Below are 22,623 nucleotides of genomic sequence, written 5' to 3'. Positions count from 1 at the left end.
GGACTCTTAATCTCAATATGCGTTTATAAAACCACACCCATCGTCTCTTCCCCAAAACTAGCTCTTTTCTGCCAAAATGCCGGGTTAGACACTAGGAGTCATTCTTAACTCTTCCATTCGGTTCCTATCTCCAGTCAGCCAAACACCGAATATTACTGATTCTACATCCAAAATATTTTTCAAATCTGTTTTCTTTCATCAGTATTCTATTTCTCTACTACACATTGTCATAACTTATTGCCTGGGGTATTGTAACTGGAAACTTTGTATAACTCCTAGGGTTATTTTTTTAAAAATGTACTTTTAACAATGTCATTTCTCAGTCTAAAATACTTGATTACCTTTTCAAAATAAGTTAAAGCCCTTTGTTTTCAACAAGGCTCATGAGGCACTCAATAATCTGATCCATGACTATTTTCCAACTAGATTTCCTATTACTCTCTGCCTTAGACGTCATTCATATTTCTCCATATAGAATGTAGAATGTAGAATGCTATTTCCCGTCCTTGTACCTTTTATCAGCTTCTCTGAAGTGCCTTTCGCCTTCCCCATTTACCCAGCTAACTGACTCATTGTTTACGACTCGAGTAGCAGCCCTTCAACTCTCTTACCTAAACTGTGGCTTGTTTTAAGCATCACTCCTCAGTGCAGGTATCTAAAATGCATGTTGTTGATACCTGTAACCACAGTCTATAACCATATTATTGTATACATTTGGTCCATCTCTGCTCCTGGACTGTGAAATCTTTGAGGATGACAACCACCTTTTCAGCGCTGTGGTCCCAGTTCCTAGGATAGCGGCTTGCACTTGCTCAATATATATTGATTGAGTGAATAAATAGATGAGGGATTGGAGAAATACCTTTGTCTATGCATGTGTGTTCAGTCATCTCCAACTCTTAGCAACCCTGCAGATTGTAGCCCACCAGGCTCCTCTGTCCATGGAATTTTCCAGGCAAGAATACCGGATTGGGTTGCCATTTCCTTCTCCAGGGGATCTTCCTGACCCAGGGATCAAACCTGCAGTTTCTTGTGTCTCCTGCATTGCAGACGGCGTCTTTACCACTGCACCACATGGGAAGCTCATCTTTGCCGAGGGTAACCCTTTATACTTTAAAAGAGGTTGCCTCCTATTAAGAGGCTGGATGGAGTAACAGTGAACCTGGGAACCAGGGATATTAAATGGCAGAGAAGGTTGGAATTAATTTCTCTAGGCCTCAGTTTTCCCATTGATAAAATGAGTATGCTCAATATTATAACTGTATTCATCCTTCCAGGTTCAACATTTTACCCGTTCCCTAGGGAAATACCCTGCAGAAGGAAATGGCAACCCACTCCAGTATTCTTGCCTAGAAAATCCCATGGACAGAGCAGTGTGGCAGGCTACCGTCTATGGGGTCACGAAGAGTCGGACACGTCCGAGTGACTTCATTGTCTTTCATGTTAGGGAAATAGGGTAGTGTCTGGAAACATTTTGGTTGTCATAGCTATGGGGATGCTACTGACATCCAGTGGGTAGAGGTTAGGGATGCTGTTGAATGTCTTAAAATCCCCAGAACCAGCCCTCCCCAACCCCCACCAAAAAAAAAAAAAAATTATCTGGTACCAAATGAGAAACTGCTTTGCTTACTCTGCCTATGTTTTTTAAAACGTTGACAGACATTCTATTATATAGCTGTCATTTCTACTGCCCATCTCTTCCACAAGAAGTTAAGCTCTATGTGAAAAGGCAGACATTTTGTTTGTTTGCTAATTAAATAAGCATTAAGTGAATGAATAAATGACTGAATGGCAAAATACAGCAATTCTTGCTTCTGATCTGTTCATTAAAAGTTATAACGTAGATAATTTATCCATCTTTTATTTCATGCTGACAGGACAGGAGAACTGGGAAACTTGACGGCTCCTTGTAATGCCCACTGTAACTGCCTGCGATCGTATTATTATCCCGTGTGTGGAGGAAATGGAGTCCAGTATTTTTCTCCCTGCTATGCAGGTTGTACACAATCTGTTTCCAAAATACATCCAAAGGTAACTTGTGTTTGCTCGTTTACTACTGTACGAGGCAGTATGTTTATGTATTTCTGGATGCCCTTCTGTCTTCCTCCAGTGGAGTTATGCTATGACCAGTCTCTTTTCCCTGGCCTACCGCCTCCATTCAGAAGCCAGGCATAAAGTTTCAGTTGAGTGAAATGAGTCAGCTCTAGAGCTCTGCTGTACAGCATTGTACCTACAGTCAATAATAATGCATTATACACTTAAAATTCATTGTTGTTCTTGCTTTAATTTTTTAAAAAGGCCCCAACCTCTCCCATTTTTTATGCCTCAGATTCAATTACTGTCATGGCAGTTCTTCACATATATCTTTAAACATCACTTCCAAAATATTATTTACCTGTTTACATTTTTAAATTTTTTTTCAACTATACTGTATGTCCCTTGAAGTCAAGAAACTTCTCTTATTCTTACTAAGTACATTGTATATAATAAAAACTGAATAAATATTTGTTTTTAATTGATAAATGATGGACACATTAAAAAATATACAAATCACTAACCCATTCTCAAGTGCAAAGTTACTTTTGGTAGTGGATTAGAATGCATATTAGCTTACCTGAATATTATTTATTTTAAATTCAATTAAATCATTTAAAAAAATCCCATAGAATTTTGTTGTACTACATCTACAATCTAAAAATTCTATCTTCATTAAATTTAAAAGCCTTGGGAAAAATAATATTCACATTACTAGTAGTACATAATAGGTTATGTTATATGTTAACAGATAATGTGATAACTTTGAAAAGATCTGAGGGAAATATATGATATAAAAGACTACAATGAATAAGATACATAAGAATTATATGACAAAACAGCACAATCTTGGTTATTTGAAATATGGATTAGTGATATGGCATTTTTTTTTTCCTATATGAAGATAAGTTTAAGATCACAAAATTACTTCATATTTCTTTTAGAACTAACATGGATATCTGTGTGTGTGTGGTTATACATATTTATATGTTCATATATACACACACAAATATGTCTGTGCATATGTGTACCTATCTAATGATTTTGTGTGTGATAAATACATTGAACATTTATCTCAGCAGAGATGTAGGATTTCATTTTTCTGCTGGGGGTAAACCAGAATGTGGGAAAGAGTATACATTTTTTTCATATTATCTAGCTTCAATTCAGTTCAGTTCAGTTGCTCAGTCGTGTCCGACTGCAACCCCATGAACTGCAGCACGACAGGCTTCCCTGTCCATCACCAACTCCTGGAGCTTACTAGATTTAAAAATAGTTTAAATTTTGCTTATTAGATTTAAAAATAGTGGTATAAGAATATTGAAAATATGGCAGAAAAAAATGTGATAAATCATAGCAGGTTTAATAGACTTCATTGACATGTGCAGTTTTAATCCTTGGAATAAAACCAATTAATTAGATCACTACCATAAAGTTCCTATAAAAACTTAGGAAAGACATCAGGAAGATTTTTAAAGCCCCAGAACTGAGGTTTACCATACCTTCAAATCTGTGGACATTTGGGGAGGCTTTAGTTTCAAAACAGGTTGAAAAAATTAGGTATTTGTGTCAGTTATAAGGAATCAAATTCCACAAGTGAGCATGGTGCATATCACAGATTCAGAACTATCTAGAAGGTAAACTGTTTCTTTGAGAAGCAGATAAGTAGGTAGCTTTTTCCTGTATATTAAAATAATCAAAAAAATATCAGTAAGTGCTACTAATTAACTTCAGTTAGAAGATTATGATAAGGAATTAAATTGTTGGAAGGGTTTTATCCACATATCAAAATGTATAGACACAAATAACATCCTGCACAAGGAAACCAAAATAAATGAATAAATAAATAAGTAAATAAATAAAAAATTCTAATACCCAGAGCACACCTGAAATGGTATTGGTCATTTTGACATGGTTAATTCAATATTTGTATTTGTCACCATATATTATCATTACCGTTTTAAACAGTAAAATTGTCTTCTAGGGATTGTTTTAGAAAAGCAAGTTAGTTTGACTTCCAAATTTTCTATTTGTCCTGGTTTTTTTTTATGCCCAGCTAATCCATGTAACAACTCATTTTTTCACTGGATTTTTTAAATGAAATATTTTAGATAGGCAAAAATGCATTAATAATAATGTAATAAAGAACTGTACACATTTGTTCACAGAAATAGAATATATTTCATACCAGTGGTCTAAACGACAGAAACAGATGCTAACTAACAGCTATCTATATTATAGGCAACTGTATATTTTTTTATGTAAGGGAGTTGTAAAATTTCATTAGGATAGAAAATACTGCTTTCAGTTTTTCTTCTTAATATTTCTAAAGGCTCCATTATTTCATTATTTGATGTATCTGGTTGCTGAGTCCATAACAGTCATTTTAGGAGTGTCACCTCCACATCTGGGTTTCCTGAATCAGTCCCAGTGGTTTCTGGCCTTCGGGGCAATGAAAGCACTGATTCACCTTGACTTCTCTAGCTCTGCTCTGACTTTACTGTGGCCTTAAACATAGACAAAGATTTGTAGTGAGGATAAAGTTGAGATGTAAAAAGCCTTTGCAAAATGATTATGCCTCACTTTTCATACACCTGAATTATTTTCCTACAAAAGTAATACTTGTGATTTTTTTTTAATTTTTAATTTTATTTTATTTTTAAACTTTACATGATTGTATTAGTTTTGTCAAATATCAAAATGAATCCGCCACAGGTATACATGTGTTCCCCATCCTGAACCCTCCTCCCTCCTCCCTCCTCCCTCCCCATACCATCCCTCTGGGTCATCCCAGTGCACTAGCCCCAAGCATCCAGTATCGTGCATCCAAACTGGACTGGCGACTCGTTTCATACATGATATTTTACATGTTTCAATGCCATTCTCCCAAATCTTCCCACCCTCTCCCTCTCCCACAGAGTCCATAAGACTGTTCTATACATCAGTGTCTCTTTTGCTGTCTCGTACACAGGGTTATTGTTACCATGTTTCAAAATTCCATATATATGTGTTAGTATACTGTATTGGTGTTTTTCTTTCTGGCTTACTTCACTCTGTATAATAGGCTCCAGTTTCATCCACCTCATTAAAACTGATTCAAATGTATTCTTTTTAATGGCTGAGTAATACTCCATTGTGTATATGTACCATAGTTTTCTTATCCATTCATCTGCTGATGGACATCTAGGTTGCTTCCATGTCCTGGCTATTATAAACAGTGCTGCGATGAACATTGGGGTACATGTATCTCTTTCCCTTCTGGTTTCCTCAGTGTGTATGCCCAGCAGTGGGATTGCTGGATCATAAGGCAGTTCTATTTCCAGTTTTTTAAGGAATCTCCACACTGTTCTCCATAGTGGCTGTACTAGTTTGCATTCCCACCATTTTTACTTTCCAACATATCATGCTATTATAGTATACATGTATATATATACTTGTATATGTGTATACATATATTAAATAGTTAATTTTTATATGTAAAATAACCTTTAGGATAATGTAATAACTTCTGTTTTTTGTTTATGGTAAATATGTCATCTTAAGATGGATACAGTTTCCTTTTTTAGAAAATTAAAGTAAAAAGTTCAGTTGAAAGCAGTATTTTTTTCCCCCAAACTCTTGTATTATTTAATTTTACTGTGGCAAACACTTAAAATGTTCTTTCAAGCTAGCATAGATAGTGAGATTGTCACAATGCATGCTTTTCTTTGTATCATAATAATGGAAAAGAAGAAAACTAGCAGGAAAACTGTTTGAGCAATTGAATAGTTCTATTGAAAGCAGTCTAGAGTGTGTGTGTGTGTGTGTGCACTCCACTGTGTCTGACTCTTTGTGACCCCTTGGACTGTAACCAACCAGGCTCCTCTGTCCATGGGATTCTCCAGGGAAAGATACTGGAGTGGGTTGCCATTCTCTCTCCAGAGGATCTTCCTGACCCAGGGATTGAATCTGGGTCTCCAGCATTGCAGGCAGATTCTTTACCATCTGAGCCACCAGGGAAGCCCCCTAGATCATCTAATAGTTATATTCTTGTCAATTTGTCTTATAAGACATGAATCAGTAACAGGTTACAAGTTAAAATCATAGACACATAAGTCAAATACAGAGTATTCTACTTTGTAAATATGGCCCTTTGTTTTCAGTTGCTTAATTTCTTAAGGGTTATCATTGTTTGTTGTGTTTGAATTAAGATTGTGTAAGAGTGTTTGCCATGTCTAGAAATCACTTAATTTGCAATGATAAAATATGTTTTCAAGATAAGCACTTTCCATATGTTTATGTCTAATATTTCTAGGTATATTATAACTGTTCATGTATTGAAGGGGAAATTCATATAACACCTACTCCATCAAGTGTTAGTCTTGAAGCTCAAGCTGGAAAGTGTTCAAGTCAATGTAAAAACTTGCCCCCATTCCTTGGCGTTTTCTTTGCTGCAATTGTTTTTACCTTCATGGCTGGTACTCCTATAACTGTGTCCATCCTAAGGTATGTGTTACATTGTGAAATTTGCTATCCCTAAGGCAACATGTTGAATGAAAAAGAAAATGGACTCAGGGATGCATTTGGGGTTTATATTGACTGTTGGTTCCATTACTAATTCAGCGCTCACTAGATCATTAGTTCTATGGCATTGGAAGAGCTACCTCATTGAACCTGAGATGTTTGAGGCTTTAATGAGATCATGGTTGTGAAAGTGTCTTAACATTACCTACTTGACATCTGTTCAATGCTATTTTCTCTGCTCCTGTAATGAGGCTTCAGTTGTAAGCTGTGGTTATGATCAGTTGTATTTGAGTATGATGGAAATGGCAGTGCATTCCACATGTCAGAATCAGACTGACGGGCATTCTGCCTTATACAGTAGGTGCTGTTATAGTAAACCTTCCCATAAACAGTAAAAACGCTGCCTGTCACCAGGCTCTTCACAGTGTTTCATAGTTTCATTGCCTCTTCCTTCTTGTGTGTGTGTGTGTGTGTGTGTGTGTGTGTTAGTCATTCAGTTGTGTCCGACTCTTTTATTTTAATTAATTAATTTTTTTAATTAAAGGATAATTGCTTTACAGAATTTTGTTGTTTTCTGTTGAACATCAACATGAATCAGCCATAGGTGTACATATCCCCTCCGTCTTGAACCTCCTCTTTGCAACCCCACGATCTATAGCCCCCCAGGCTCCTCTGTTCATGGGATTTTCCAGGCAAGAGTACTGGAGTGTGTTGCCTTTCCCTTCTCCAGGGTATCTTCCCAACCCAGGGATTGAACCCAGGTCTCCTGCATTGGGACATGGATTCTTTATCATCTGAGCTATAAAATATTTCCTATTTGCCCTTTTATAAGCTCATCAGCCTTTCTTTTATATTTCCTAACAAACTAGTTTTTTTCCCTCTTCAGTCTCTGTTTCTTGATACTCAGTCACTACCTTTCCACATACTTTTTGACAAGTGGAAACTTTAGAGATTTTGTCTAAAAACATGAAGTAGTCTGTTAATATTACACCTATTTTATCTACATCACCATTTACCTACATATTTGTTTTTTAAAGACTGATCTCCTTTATCTCCTGTCTAACTCTCTTGTGTGCCAACATCATGTCTCATCCATCTTTGAGAGTTATTACTGAAAAGACTTATTGTGGAATCAAATCGAATATCAGAAACTGTTTTACACTGACTCTAATTTGTAATTTTAACTCACAGGTGTAATTTCTGTCTCAATGTTAGTAAGAGAGTAAGAATTATTTGCTTGCAACTTAAGTCATGTAACTTGTAACATACAGAATAATCAAATAGTCAAGAAGAAATAGTCTGGTTAATGAATGTCCTTTCTCCTTTATGTTTGGTGTTATTCCTACATATTCTGTGTATTTGTTAAAACTCATTTGACTCTCTTTGGTATTATTTGCACTATTTTAGTTTAGATAAAATTTTTCTTCTCTTACAATTCCAGAAAGGTTGAACTGTATATAAGCTGTTATAAATAATTGTTTACTTCCTATGTATAATGTTTGCTTTAATCTAGAAATGTTGAGCTCATATAAAAACGAATTTTCTCAAAGAGTAAATATACTATACAACTATTTTTTGTCTCCTATGCATTAAATATCTCCAGGTGTGTTAATCAAAGGCAGCGATCTCTAGCATTGGGAATACAGTGTACATTGCTTCGATTATTAGGTATGTCATCTTTCTAAGTGCATTGGTAACTGCTGACTATTTTTATTCCTTACTGTTATTGATTTATTTACTTACAATATGTGCCAATAAAACAATTAGTTTATTTGTAGTGGACAACTACATAATTGTCTTTGAAGAAAACTATCTTCCACTATTCAAGATGTAGTATTTATATATCACATAAAAAGATATAGACTTTACTTTTTACCTGATTGATTACCTGTTGTTTCCAATTCTGTTGCAAATATAATGCTAAAGAGTACATTATATTTATTTAAAATATGACATATGATCACCAGCACATTTCTAACACAGCACAGTAAAAGACAAATTTTTTGTTTATTCACATAAAACCTACTACCAACATAAATTATGATAAAATCTTATTTATTGCCATTGTAATTCCTTTTTCTCCCTGTATTTAACTCCATTTGGGACATAATCTTCTTGCATTAGCAGTGAAAAATAATGAGTTTGTATGTTTCAATAAAAACTGTACTGTAAATATTGTGTCTAGTTAAAAATTGATGAAAGAAATAACTTAAGCCCCGCAAAATGTAAGATTCAAGATATAGGAAGAATAATAAGACAGAAACATAATTATTTGTGTGTATAATTTTACATATAATATTATACACTGCCGGGAGCCAGCGAGAGGCACTCCACTCATGGCAAAGGTCATGAGGAAGGAGGCTCGGCATACGCAAAGGTGGGATCGAGCCTCAGGAGTCCCCCTGGATATTCTCGAGCATCTACCCCCAAAATACCAGAGTCTGCCTACTTTACTGCTTTGTGCTCTCACCTCTGACTTTACAGGGGGCTGTCCCCCACCACCATCTCACTCTCTCTGATAAAGAGTTAACTTACAGCTCCAGTTAATAAGTTCCTGGGCATTAGGAGTGTTTAAATCCAAACCCCTCAGATAGTTCTCTAACTCGCCTGACAAGTTTACCCGGACTCCTACAGCTATGCATACGATTGTTTACAATCTCCCAGCCTTGAGAGGCATGGGAAGCTTAAGATATTCAAATAGCTTAGAGCCTCTCAGAGAGATAGAAACTGTCAGAATAAAACTAGTAAAAGATTTCATTGATGAGCCAATGCTTGCTGCCAAGTTTCCACATCCCCTGTATTGTATCCTTGAATGTGTATTAATTAATATAGTTGGTATGTAGAAAAAATAAGTAGTGGCCTTGGTGTTAGCAACTTTAGACCCTTAAAGTAATAAATTCTTTCCTTTGTTGTAAACCCACTGCACCTCTGCCCTATAGGAATGCAACTTTATCTAACACCTTCGGAGGATGGAGCCAAACCTTAAAATAATTACTCTTAGAGAAAATAAGTCTTATGGTTGACAAACCTTTGTCAAGAGTCATAAAATGTTAATAGGCCTTCTGGCCAGAAGATGATGTAAATCACCTAAACCATTTGTATAAGATAAGTTTGCAGAAAAGAAACTCTGGTTTTCGATAAGGATCAAAGACTGCTGATTTTGTATTATTTCACATCCCCTATTATCCTCTATGTGTAACTTAGGGTATAAAAGCCCCTGTTGAAAATAAAGCTACGGGCCTTGCTCACCAAAGCTTGTTCTCCCCATGTCATTCTTTTTCTCAATTTCTGTCTGAAGTTTCCAACTGGAGCGTGGAGGTCCTCTGCAACCATTTATTTGCCTGGGCTCCTAAGACCCATTCGAGAAGGTGTCTAAGGTGGGGCACCTTCCGCTATTCGAGAGGCTATGCGGCCTCCGTGGTCAGAGCTAACCTGGTGTCACAGGTTATATTGATTTTCCGCGTAAACCAAGCTACTCAGCCTCTTTTCTCCACTGAATTTTCCTACTGAGCTATCCTCATGCTATTACTCTTTATATCTCCAATTAATATTTAAATAAATCGCCGACGCTGTCTCTCCTTCGAATACCCTGGATACACATAATGTTACAATTGTTTATAAAAATGAAAACCAAAAGCAGGGAACATTAGAGATCCCCTAGACCAATTTTCCCCTTTTTTAGATGAATAAATTAAGGACCTGAAAGATGCAGGGATTTGCCCATAGTTGTACAATTAATGGTGAACTCAACATGTTAGTGTGAATATGTTTGTGCATGTACACTCCCATGCACATACATGTCAGTGTATGTATGTATATACAGTATATATATATATGTATACTCACACACCCATATTACTTTACATGCACATGTACACATATACATACACATAATACATATGCTGAAGTTGAGACTTATTCCATGCATCAGATATTTATTTTGATTTTTTTAAAATATAATAGGTAATTTCAAAGACATTTATTAGAAAAGCAATGAACAAAAATATTTCTTTAAATATTAACCCATTAACATTTATTAATGTTTTATTTATTTAATAGCAAATAATACATTATTATTTATTTATTATATATCATTTATTTATTAATAAATAAATATTTATTAATGTATTAATCTAAAATAGATTAATAAGATGTTTATTAAAATAAATTTTGAATTGACTAGAAATATATAATAATTATCTATAATTATTTTAGAATGTTTTATCTGTGTTTCTTTATATTCCTATCACATGCACATGAACTGATTCATTTGTAGGATAGATTAATACCTGTTTCCCATTTATGTAGAAAATATATGTAAAAAACCCTGTTACTGTAAACTATAACCTTCACTCATGTATTTTACATGTGATTTATTTTAGGCACCATACCTGGACCTATTATATTTGGCAGCACAATAGACAGCACATGTATTCTCTGGGATATTAACGAATGTGGAAATAAAGGAGCTTGCTGGATTTATAATAACGTCAGGATGGCCTATATGCTAGTGGCCATAAGTAAGTGGTGACTTCTTGATAACTTTGCAGTAAATGGATTATGACAAGAGAAAAGATATCTTATTGTTTCTTACTTAGGTTTTGACATGTTTTGGTCCATGCAGTTGGACTGTCCTTTAGTCTTGAAGCAGAGAACAGTTATCAAAGCATGTTTTAAAAGGCCATGTCTAGAGTCTGTGAGGCACAGTCCAAGATAGAAGGGAGTAACATTTTAGCTGTCCTTGCATCACATATTATATAATTTTCTTTTAACAATTTTTCTCAAATTTTTTTGGAAAGTATAACAAAAAGCTAAAAGAGAATTCTGAGAAACTGGAATGACTGTCATCTAAGCACTTGGGCTTTGGAGAGCACATAGAGCCTAGGTCAGGATGTATTCTTGGCTCTAAGGTACTTCCTAAGAGATCTTTTTATGATATAACAGGTTAGCTGTGATGTTTAACCCATTTTGCCTTCAGTAGATAAAATTAGAAAATTTAAAAACAACCTAAGAAATTGTGCTTAGTTGCTCAGTTGTGTCCGACTCTTTGTGACCCTGTGGACTGTAGCCCACCAGGCTCTTCTGTCCATGGGGATTCTCAGGGCAAGAATACTGGAGGGGGTTGCCACGCCCTCCTCAAGGGGATTTCCCAACACAGGGATTGAACCCAGGTCTCCTGCATTGTAGGCAGATTCTTTACTGTCTGAGCCACCAGGGAAGCCCATGAATACTGCAATGGGTAGCCTGTCCATTCTCCAGGGGAACTTCCCAGCCCAGGAATTGAACCAGGGTCTCCTGCATTGCAGGTGGATTCTTTACCAACTGAGCTATCAGGGAAGCCCCTTATTTCTCCTACATGTGTTTAAATTCAGAATATGCTGTCTGAATTTATAATGACAGAATAATAAATTATCCACTGAAGAAATAAATACATAAATCTAGGAAAACAATGAGATGATAAATATTGACTAAAATCGGCAAAATTAATCTTCCCATCACTTTTACCTGTTAAGAAACATTTTTTATTCAGTGTATTTTTATGTTTAAAAAATTATTTAAGTGGTTATGTTTATACTTTTTGACCAAAAATGTAGATAATTAATTTTTCTTTTACCTGCTGCTACTGCTGCTAAGTCGCTTCAGTCATGTCTGAGTCTCTGCGACCCCATAGACAGCAGCCCACCAGGCTCCCCTGTCCCTGGGATTCTCCAGGCAAGAACACTGGAGTGGGTTGCCATTTCCTTCTCCAATGCATGAAAGGAAAAGTGAAAGTGAAGTCGCTCAGTCATGTCCGACCCTCAGCGACCCCATGGACTGCAGCCTACCAGGCTCCTCCGTCCATGGGATTTTCCAGGCAAGAGTACTGGAGTGGGGTGCCTTCTACTCAGTGATAAATATGAGAATTCCTCCACCAGAAACATATGTACCTTTAAATATTCCAAAAATATTATAATAATAGTACCTATAATTAGTATAAATCTAGAAATCCTTAGCTCAATGAGTATTTCTGTTTCTCAAATACCCAGTTTGAGTAAAATATTAACGATTAATACAAATTAGTTACTGCAAAAACTACAATGTGAGGTCATTTAATATATTTAGTTAGCACTTAGATGCTTGTACTCTGACCAGAAATAGTTTCTTTAAAGAGAAAGAGCCTCTTTTTAATTTTTAAAACTTTGGTAAGAAAGGTGATATTCTTTCAAAGAACTCTCAGAGTTCTTTGAAAATAAATTGAAGCCTGTGATGTGAATCTAAATGTTTCATATTTTTAGTTGATGCTTAAAGGTAAATTTTAAGTATTGAATATTATATATTACCAAAGAGACTTTCTCCTAAGAACTCTGAAGCTTTTTTTATTTTTAGAATTACTTTTCATCATGGACACAAAAATGTTGCAACTGATTATTCAGGTTCAATGATGATGTAAGCTATCAGTATCTTTCCTTGGTTAAGAATGTACATACTGTGTATGCTATGCTATGCTGAGTCCCTTCAGTCATGTCCGACTCTTTGCAACCCTGTGAACTGTAGCCCACCAGGTTCCTCTGTCAATGGATTCTCCAGGCAAGAATAGTGGAGTGGATTGCCATGCCCTTCTCCAGAAGAATGTACAATCATAGCCAAAAATAGAATAGTTATTGTATATTTTCGTTGTTTAGAAAAAAGAATACTCATTCATTGATTTGTAGATGATGTTCTATTGAAAACTATCACCTTTCTTACTAAAGTTTTAAAAATTAAAAACGTAAAACTAATTGCCTGTATACTCCTTTTTTTTACGCGAAAGTGAAAGTTTCTTTATGTAGTGAGATTCTATTCATGAAGAATTTTCAATGAGGATCAATTTTTATAATAATTAAAGCCTAAAATCCATGATTAATTATTGTTTTTCTATTTAGGTGTTATTTGTAAAATTATCACTGTTTTCTTCAATGGACTTGCAGTCTTTTTGTATAAACCACCACCATCAGTCACAGATGTGGCATTTCAAAATCAGAATGCAGTTTTGACTGCGGTTTCATTAGAATGTGATCTCAACAAAGCAGGGAATGACGGATGAAACAGCAAAAGAGAAGATTGAAAATCGGCCTGCATTTGTAAGAATTCATGTTATCACTGCAGCATTAACTATCCAATATGGGCAATCATATTTTAGAAACTGGTTTTTTATAATTAAATGTGTTTCTTTTATATGTATGAACTCTGAATTTGTTTTTGTTTTAATATAAGAAACAGACCTGTGCCTTCAAAGCCCATCAAAAGCGTCAGAACACACACACACACACACACACACATAGATGAAATCCCCAGCTAATAAACAATACTAGAAAGAAAAAGCCAATGTTTGCTTAACAGTTTACATTTTAAAACCAAAGTGATGTTTCTATCCCTCTTACAACTTGTTTTATTTTAATTATCATTGTCAGTAGTTTGGCCTTTTTAAGAAAATTCATGGTGTAAAAATTTAAATATATCTAGTCTAAGTTTCAAGAACTATTATTGAAAGAACATGAATTTAAAACCATTTAAATAATATTATTTGTTTTTACATTTATATGTACTAGTCTGTCCTTGATTTATTATAGACAGTTAGTGAACTGTTAGAGTGTGGGTTACTTATCTTTTTTGTGTCCCAGTACATAGTGCATTCAGAAATATTGGCATTCTATACACATATCTTCACTTTAACTCAAGAATTCCAGGAAGTGATTTGTTGATATTGCTGATTTTTAACATTTTTATTATTCTGTGATAGTATTATTCAGTTCCATGTCTTCCAGAGGAAGGTGCCAGCTTCAGTAAAGTGCCAATTAGATAGGAAAAGATTTCTTTTTTTTAAAAAAATGGCTTATGTCCATTTTATTGATTTTCTTTAAAAAGCTTTCTTCATGAACTATGATCAGTGTTTATATACTCAGTAGCTCAACTTTTCTCGTTTGAAAAACAGATCACCTAGTACATTACTTAGCACATAAGCAGTGCTTTGCTTATAGTAGGCATGTATTATTGTTTGGTTAAAACATTAAACTGTACTTTTAACTAATCTGTGTATTTAAAGATTAAGTATTTCACATATATAGCATTATAATTCCATTTTTTCAGCTCAGACTTCAGCCAACTTTGTGTACTCAGAATTGTGGAGGAAATACATCAGTAAACATCAGTAGAAATAACTTCTACCTGGTCAAGAACTTTACTGATTAAGAAAATTATTGAAGTTCATACCCATTTGAAATTTCATAAAATAAGGTTACTGGTTTGATAAGACTCATTATCAGCTTTTTCCTAGGTTAGCTGTTTACAATCAGTGTTTTATTGAGTAACAAAATGGGTAAAGGCCTGATAGGAGACCAGGATCAGAAGCACTAGTAATTCACAGAATTTTGAAGAGTTATATTTTGTGGTAATTGGTGGCCAGAGGCGATTCAAGAATTGAGTAGCATTTATAGATTGAGATGCAAGGAGTGAATTTGAAGTGAGGCAAGCAAGCACACGTGAATATCAGGGAATTGGAGGAGCAGTGGGTCACTCATCAGAGAGACAGATCTACTTAAACTAGGAACACGTAAGCGCCAAAGGCTGAAGCCAGAATGGGTGGTCAAAAACCCAGGTGCTTGAGAAACAGGAAATGCGTAACAACCAAAGAGACAGTTCACAGTAGACAGGGGAACAAACACGTGATACTCCCAATTCAGAAGCAGTCTCCCTCCTACCCAGCCACACACACACATTTTAGATTATTTTTTTAGTTTGGCTGTGTGGGTTTTCGTTGCTGCTCAGGCTTTTCCCTAGCTGCTGGGGGCAGGGACCACTCTCCAGCGGCAGTGCTCAGGCAGGGACCACTCTCCAGCGGCAGTGCTCAGGCTTCTCATGGGGTGGCTTCTCTTCCTGCAGAGCATGGCCACCTGGATGCACTTAAGTACTGCAGATCTAGGCTCTAGAGCAGAGGCTCAACAGTTGTGGTAGGCGGGCTTAGTTGCTCCGTGGCATGTAGGGTCTTCCCGGACCAGGGATTGAACCCATGTCACCTGCATTGGGAGGCAGGTTCTTTACAATGAGTCACCAGGGAAGCACCACTCAGACACATTTTAAATGTTTCTTAGAGCTAAGGCTAAAGGGAGATTTTAGGCTTTTTATATTCTATGTGTGGGGCTTCCACAGTGGCTGAGTGGTAAAGAATCTGCCTGCCAATGCAGGAGACTTGGGTTCGATCCCTGGGTTGAGCAGATCCCCTGGAGAAGGAAATGGCAGCCCACTCCAATATGCTTTCCTGGAAAATCCCATGGACAGAGGAGCCTGGTGGGCTACAGTCCAGGGTGTCACAAAAGAGTCGGGCGCTACTTAACGACTAAACAGCAGCAATCCTATATGTGGAAGCTGGGAGTTGATTGGAAACATTTTCTAGATGTAAAATAATGGCAAATCCTCAAGAACTCATTTATAGAGTGGAAACAAAAACTATAAAATGTATTAGTCTAAAGCCACTTGAGAGAAAAGAAAAAAGTCACTCTACTCATAGAAATAGTTGAATGAATAAGTCACTAAATGATTGGCATTCACAATGATTTTTAGTTATAAAGGGTTTCATTGTGTTCAGCATACTCAATTTTATTAGACGATAAACATTTTACAAAATTTGTAATGAAAATGATTAAAGTGAAAATAATTTTGGCACTTCTGAAAGAAGTCAGACTCATTTATAACATACATATTTACAAAGAATACCTCCTCTTACGCTAGGGCAATATAGACACTACTATAATTTTTAAACATTGTTTATTTTTTTGAAGTTACCTAGATTATATGAATTAGTATAATGCTACTTTTAGAACATAATTTTTTATAATATGTATTTTTCACAATTTATAATGATTTTTAAGTTTGTAATTTGGTGATTTTTTTGTACATAATTGAAGGTATGTCAAAATTTAACATTTGAATTTTCTTAATTGTAGGAAATACAAATGTAAAACCTTTATATATGGAAGGAATTGTACAATTGTTTAGCTGTATAAATTGGAGGAAAATGCAAATAAAATTTTAGCTCTATTTTTTCAATTTTTATTATAAATAATTATGTGAAAACTATATATTTTAAAATATCAATACGTTTGTACTTGTTTAAGTGTTTAATCTTATTAAAGTCACAGATTTAAAAATATGATTTATCTCTGTTTATGTATACGCACACATTTGTTGGTTGGGAGAGGGAAAATCTGACCTGTTGAACTTGCGAATGTAATTCACTGCAATGATTTCTGCTGTCTCAGTGGATGTATTTAATTCAGTATAAGCCATTCATTATGAAATATATACTAAGATTCTTTCACACAAAAGTTTCCATGTAAGGCAGATGAATATATACGATTGATATAATAAGGATTTGTGTTAACAGATGGTTTGTTTTGAAGTATCTGACACCAAAAATAATGTGTTTTCAAAAGGCTATACATTTAATTCATCATGGATTATCAAAATACTCAGTACAATATCTTTAAAGAAATCACATTGGTCATTAATTTGAGATGTAATGATGTTTTCCCTTCACTTTAACACATTCAGGTTCCTTTAGCATTTTGTACTCCAGACAATAACATTAACATGTTAAATGTGTTGTTTTTCAGTCACTCAGTCATGTCTGACTCAGTCATGTCATGACTGCAGCATGCCAGAGTTTCCTGTCCTTCATTATCTCCCAGAGTCCACCCAAACCCATGTTCACTGAGTTGGTGATGCCACGCAAACATCTCATCCTCTGTCGTCCCCTTCTCCTTTTGCCTTCAATCTTTCCCAGCATCAGGGTCTTTCGCAATGAATGAGGCAGCTCTTTGCATCAGGTGGCCAAAGTACTGGAACTTCATGTAAGTGATCTAAAATAACTAAGCAATCAGAATCAGATCTGGTGAAGTGGATCAAAACATTTTAGTAGTTCCCTGGTGGTCTAGTGGCTAGGATTCGGCACTTTCACCGCCGCGGCCCGGGTTCAATTCCCGGTCAGGGAAGGTTGGTTACGTTTTCCGTGGCGGATTCATTTTGATATTTGGCAAAACTAATAACAATTTGTAAAGTTTAAAAATAAAATAAAAAAAAATTTTTTTTAGTATTTTAGCATGATTGCCAGAGAAGGCAATGGCACCCACTCTAGTCCTCTTGCCTGGAAAACCCCATGGACGGAGGAGCCTGGTAGGCTGCAGTCCGTGGGGTCGCTGAGGGTCGGACACGACTGAGCGACTTCACTTTCACTTTTCACTTTCATGCATTGGAGAAGGAAATGGCAACCCACTCCAGCGTTCTTGCCTGGAGAATCCCAGGGACGGCGGAGCCTGGTGGGCTGCCGTCTATGGGGTCGCACAGAGTTGGACACGACTGAAGCGACTTAGCAGCAGCAGCAGCATGATTGTAAGTGTATCAGTGGTATACCTCTGTGACCAGGTGACTGACTGGGAGCGGTTGCCATTGCTGTTCATGTGGCAAGAGCATGTCTGCCCCATATCACTGACCCAGGAAAAGATCCAAGGACAAAATGTACAGTACAATTTCCACTAAACGAGCATCACTTTTACACCATCCGAAGGTTTGAAAAAACTATGTTGAACCATCCTAAGTTTGAGACTGTCTGTAGTGAGGAATTTAACCTACTCTGCTTCATTTCAGTTCAGTTCAGTTCAGTTGCTCAGTTGTGTCTGACTCTTTGCGACCCCATGAACTGCAGCACACCAGGCCTCCCTGTCCATCACCAACTCCTGGAGTTCACTCAAACCCATGTCCATTGAGTCGGTGATGCCATCCAGCCATCTCCTCCTCTGTCATCCCCCTCTCCTTCCACCTTCAGGGTCTTTTCCAATGAGTTAGCTCTTCACATCAGGTGGCCAAAGTATTGGAGTTTCAGCTTCAACATCAGTCCTTCCAAAGAACACCCAGGACTGATCTCCTTTAGAATGGACTGGTTGGATTTCCTTGCAGTCCAAGGGATTTTCAAGAGTCTTCGCCAACACCACAGTTCAAAAACATCAATTCTTCAGTGCTCAGCTTTCTTTATAGTCCAGCTCTCACATCCATACATGACTATTGGAAAAACCATAGCTTTGACTAGACAGACTTTTGTTGGCAAAGTAATATCTCTGCTTTTTAATATGCTGTCTAGGTTAGTCATAACTTTCCTTCCAAGGAATAAGCATCTTTTAATTTCATGGCTGCGATCCATGTGATTTTGGAGCCCCCAAAAATAAAGTCAGCCACTGTTTCCCCATCAATTTGCCATGAAGTGATAGGACTGGATGCCATGATCTTAGTTTACTGAATGTTGAGCTTTAAGCCAACTTTTTCAGTCTCCTCTTTCACTTTTATCAAGAGGCTTCTTAGTTCCTCTTCACTTTCTGCCATAAGGGTGCTGTCATCTACATATCTGAGGTTATTGATATTTCTCCCGGCAGTTCTGATTCCAGCTTGTGTTTCTTCCAGCCCAGCATTTCTCATGATGTACTCTGTATGTAAGTTAAATAAGCAGAAGCTTGTCCAAGATAAGGAAAAATGGAATCACTGATTCAAACGTGTCTGAATGTTTTTCCCCTTCTCTCTCTTTTCCTTGTTTAATATATATCCCTCTTTTGCCTTGGTTAGGTTAAATAAGTCTATTGTTAGCTTTCTGTCTCTGTAAGTGGTATGATGATGATTATCATGGACCTTTGACAAGGAGTTTCAAGGCCTGAAAATTAGCAGCAGCAAAACCTATTGGATAACACTACCCATGAAAACACTTTTTAAAAAAATAGCAGAGATCAGATAATTCTAGTGAAAATGAGGCTGCTCTTGCTTGAAAATATCAGTTATTATTATCTCGAGTATGTGCTGGACATACATATGGTTTATACTCACTACAGTTCTGCTGTTTCACATGTGAGACAGCTAACACCGAGGGAAATTAAGTTTTCAAGGCTGAAAAGCTAATAAGCGGTCAGAGCTAGAACTTGAATTAAGTTTGGCTCCAAAATTTTTATGAAGTTTCTGTTGGTAAGCAAATTTCAGGCACACAGACATGAAAATAATTTGGTCTCCCTGGTGGCTCAGCCGGTAAAGAATTCACCTGCAGTGCGGGCGACCCCGGTTGCACTCCTGGGTTGGGAAGATCCCCTGGAGAAGTGATAGACTGCCCACTCCAGGATTGGGCTCCACTGGTGGCTCAGCGGGTAAAGAATGTGGGAGACAGGTTTGATCCCTGTGTTGGGAATATCCCTTGGGAAGATCCCCTGGAGAAGGGAACTGCTACCAACTCCAGTATTCTGGCCTGGAAAATTCCACGGACCGTATAGTCCATGGGGTTGGTAAAAGTCGGACTGGACTGGATGACTTTCACTTCACTTTCCAGAGAAAGTGTTTAATTTAAACCCTTTCATATCCTTTCCAGGCTTGCGATTTGTGTTTTGACCAGCAGGTGGTAGTGTTGACCTGGCTACTGCAGTAAAAGTGCTTTGCTGTTTGAATTTTTTTTTGTTTTTTTTTTTTTTAATTTCTGACTGTGGTGTCTTCCTTGCTGCAGGGGACTTTCTTCAGTTGCAGAGCATGGGTTCTAGGGTGCTGGGGCTGCAGTAACAACTGAACAGTTACTTAGTTGCTCTGCAGCCTGTGGGATCTTCCTGGACCAGTGACTGAACCCATGCCCCCTGTGTTGGCAGGCACATTCTTAACTACTGGCCCAGCAGGGAAGTCCTGAACCTTTCCTTCAGTTCTGTTCAGTCGCTTAGTTTTGTTCAACTCTGTGAACCCATGGATTGCAGGACGCTAGACTTCCCTGTCCTTCACCATCTCCCAGAGTTTGCTCCTACATGTCCATTGAGTCGGTGATGCCATCCAACCATCTCATCCTCTGTCGTCCCCCCCTCCTCCCGGCTTCAATCTTTCCCAGCATGGGGGTCTTTTCAAATGAATCAGCTCTTTGCATCAAGGGGCCAAAGTATTGGAGTTTCAGATTGAGCATCAGTCCTTCCAATGAATATTCAGGACTGATTTCCTTTAGGATGGACTGATTGGATCTCCTTGCAGTCCAAGGGACTCTAAATAGTCTTTTCCAACACCACAGTTCAAATCTTTTCTTAATGGAGGAGTATTTCTGACTTTTTGATAAAAATTACATTTACAGTTTTTCATTTCCTATCTTTTAATAATTTTTACATAATTATTTTCTCATTACATATCATTGGAAAGGTTTCCAGTTAGAAAAGAAACTATTTAATAACTAACAAGAATTATTTGGTGAATGCAACAGAATAGTTTTTATTGTGTTGATTTTACTTGCTTAGAAATAGGATGTCACATATTTCTAATTTCATAAGTTTTCTATCCAAGTTCTGACCAAGAGTGAATTTTTCATATTATTCTATATTTTATTTTAAAATGCCAACTAGCTACCTGAATTATCTTTCATAAAAAGAATTTGATCATTTAAAAACAGAAAAAACACCCCAAAATAAAAAAAAATTTTCAAAATTTTGTTCAAGTTGTCTTTTCATTGGTCAGCATGCATTCCGTACATACTAAAATTAACATTTTTTTTACTTTTTGCTGACATTTCATTCAATCAGTGTTGATAAGACCTCTTCAACATTAAATGAAAAAGAGAGCAAATCTGATATGAGAACATAAAATGATCTCATACTTTATATTTCCTATTAAACCTAATTCAAATCCCTTATGATTATACAGTGCAAGTGAGAAATAGATTTAAGGGACTAGATCTGATAGAGTGCCTGATCAACTATGGACGGAGGTTCGTGACATTGTACAGGAGACAGGGATTAAGACCATCCCCATGGAAAAGAAATGCAAAAAGCTAAATGGCTGTCTGGGGAGGCCTTACAAATAGCTGTGAAAAGAAGAGAAGCAAAAAGCAGAGAAAAGGAAAGATATAAGAATCTGAATGCAGAGTTCCAAAGAAAGCCTTCCTCAGAGAACAATGCAAAGAAATAGAGGAAAACAACAGAATGGGAAAGACTAGAGATCTCTTCAAGAAAATTAGAGATACCAAGGGAACAATTCATGCAAAGATGGGCTCAATAAAGAACAGAAATGGTATGGAGCTAACAGAAGCAGAAGATATTAAGAATAGGTGGCAAGAACACACAGAAGAACTGTACAAAAAAGCTCTTCACAACCTAGATAATCATGATGGTGTGATCACTCACCTAGAGGTAGACATCCTGGAATATGAAGTCAAGTGGGCTTTAGGAAGCATCACTACAAACAAAGCTAGTGGAGGTGATGGAATTCCAGTTGACCTCTTTCAAATCCTGAAATACAATGCTGTGAAAATGCTGCACTCAATATGCCAGCAAATTTGGAAAACTCAGCAGTGGCCACAGGACTGGAAAAGGTCAGTTTTCATTCCAATCCCAAAGAAAGGCAATGCCAAAGAATGCTCAAACCACTGCACAATTGCACTCATCTCACACATTAGTAAAGTAGTGCTCAAAATTCTCCAAGCCAGGCTTCAGCAATACATGAACTGTAAACTTCCTGATGTTCAAGCTGGTTCTAGAAAAGGCAGAGGAATCAGAGGTCAAATTGCCAACATCCACTGGATTGTGGAAAAAGCAAGAGAGTTCCAGAAAAACATCTATTTGTGCTTTATTGACTATGCCAAAGCCTTTGACTGTGTGGATCACAATAAACTGTAGAAAATTCTGAAAGAGATGGGAATACCAGACCACCTGACCTGCCTCTTGAGAAATCTATATGCAGGTCAGGAAGCAAGTTAGAACTGGACATGGAACAACAGACTGGTTCCAAATAGGAAAAGGACTATGTCAAGGTGGTATATTGTCACCCTGCTTATTTAACTTATATGCAGAGTACATCATGAGAAACGCTGGACTGGAAGAAGCACAAGCTGGAATCAAGATTGCCAGGAGAAATATCAATAACCTCAGATATGCAGATGACACCACCCTTATGGCAGAAAGTGAAGAGGAACTCAAAAGCCTCTTGATGAATGTGAAAGAGGAGAGTGAAAAAGTTGGCTTAAAGCTCAACATTCAGAAAACTAAGATCATGGCATCTTGTCCCATCACTTCATGGGAAATAGATGGG

General features: G+C 36.8%; 1 protein-coding gene and 1 non-coding gene across 2 annotated transcripts in view; both read left to right on the top strand.

Moving 5' to 3' along the window:
- The window catches only part of SLCO4C1 (solute carrier organic anion transporter family member 4C1), an 87,609-nt gene extending 70,932 nt beyond the window's left edge, over positions 1-16,677 (top strand). The window contains exons 9-13 of the mRNA XM_005889797.3: positions 1,878-2,031; positions 6,329-6,519; positions 8,141-8,205; positions 10,920-11,057; positions 13,440-16,677. Of these exons, the coding sequence (XP_005889859.2) occupies positions 1,878-2,031; positions 6,329-6,519; positions 8,141-8,205; positions 10,920-11,057; positions 13,440-13,600 (709 nt within the window). The 3' untranslated portion in view covers positions 13,601-16,677. The remainder of the gene's footprint in view (positions 1-1,877; positions 2,032-6,328; positions 6,520-8,140; positions 8,206-10,919; positions 11,058-13,439) is intronic.
- A 794-nt stretch (positions 16,678-17,471) lies between these two features.
- On the top strand, positions 17,472-17,543 carry TRNAE-UUC (transfer RNA glutamic acid (anticodon UUC)). The gene has a single exon. It is a non-coding gene; the product is annotated as a tRNA-Glu (tRNA).
- The last annotated feature ends 5,080 nt before the right edge of the window (positions 17,544-22,623 follow it).

This window comes from Bos mutus, chromosome 7 (assembly GCF_027580195.1).
Source record: "Bos mutus isolate GX-2022 chromosome 7, NWIPB_WYAK_1.1, whole genome shotgun sequence".
Lineage (NCBI taxonomy): Eukaryota > Metazoa > Chordata > Mammalia > Artiodactyla > Bovidae > Bos > Bos mutus.
Note: the sequence above shows the minus strand (reverse complement) of the source record. Positions and strands in the feature narration are given on the sequence as shown.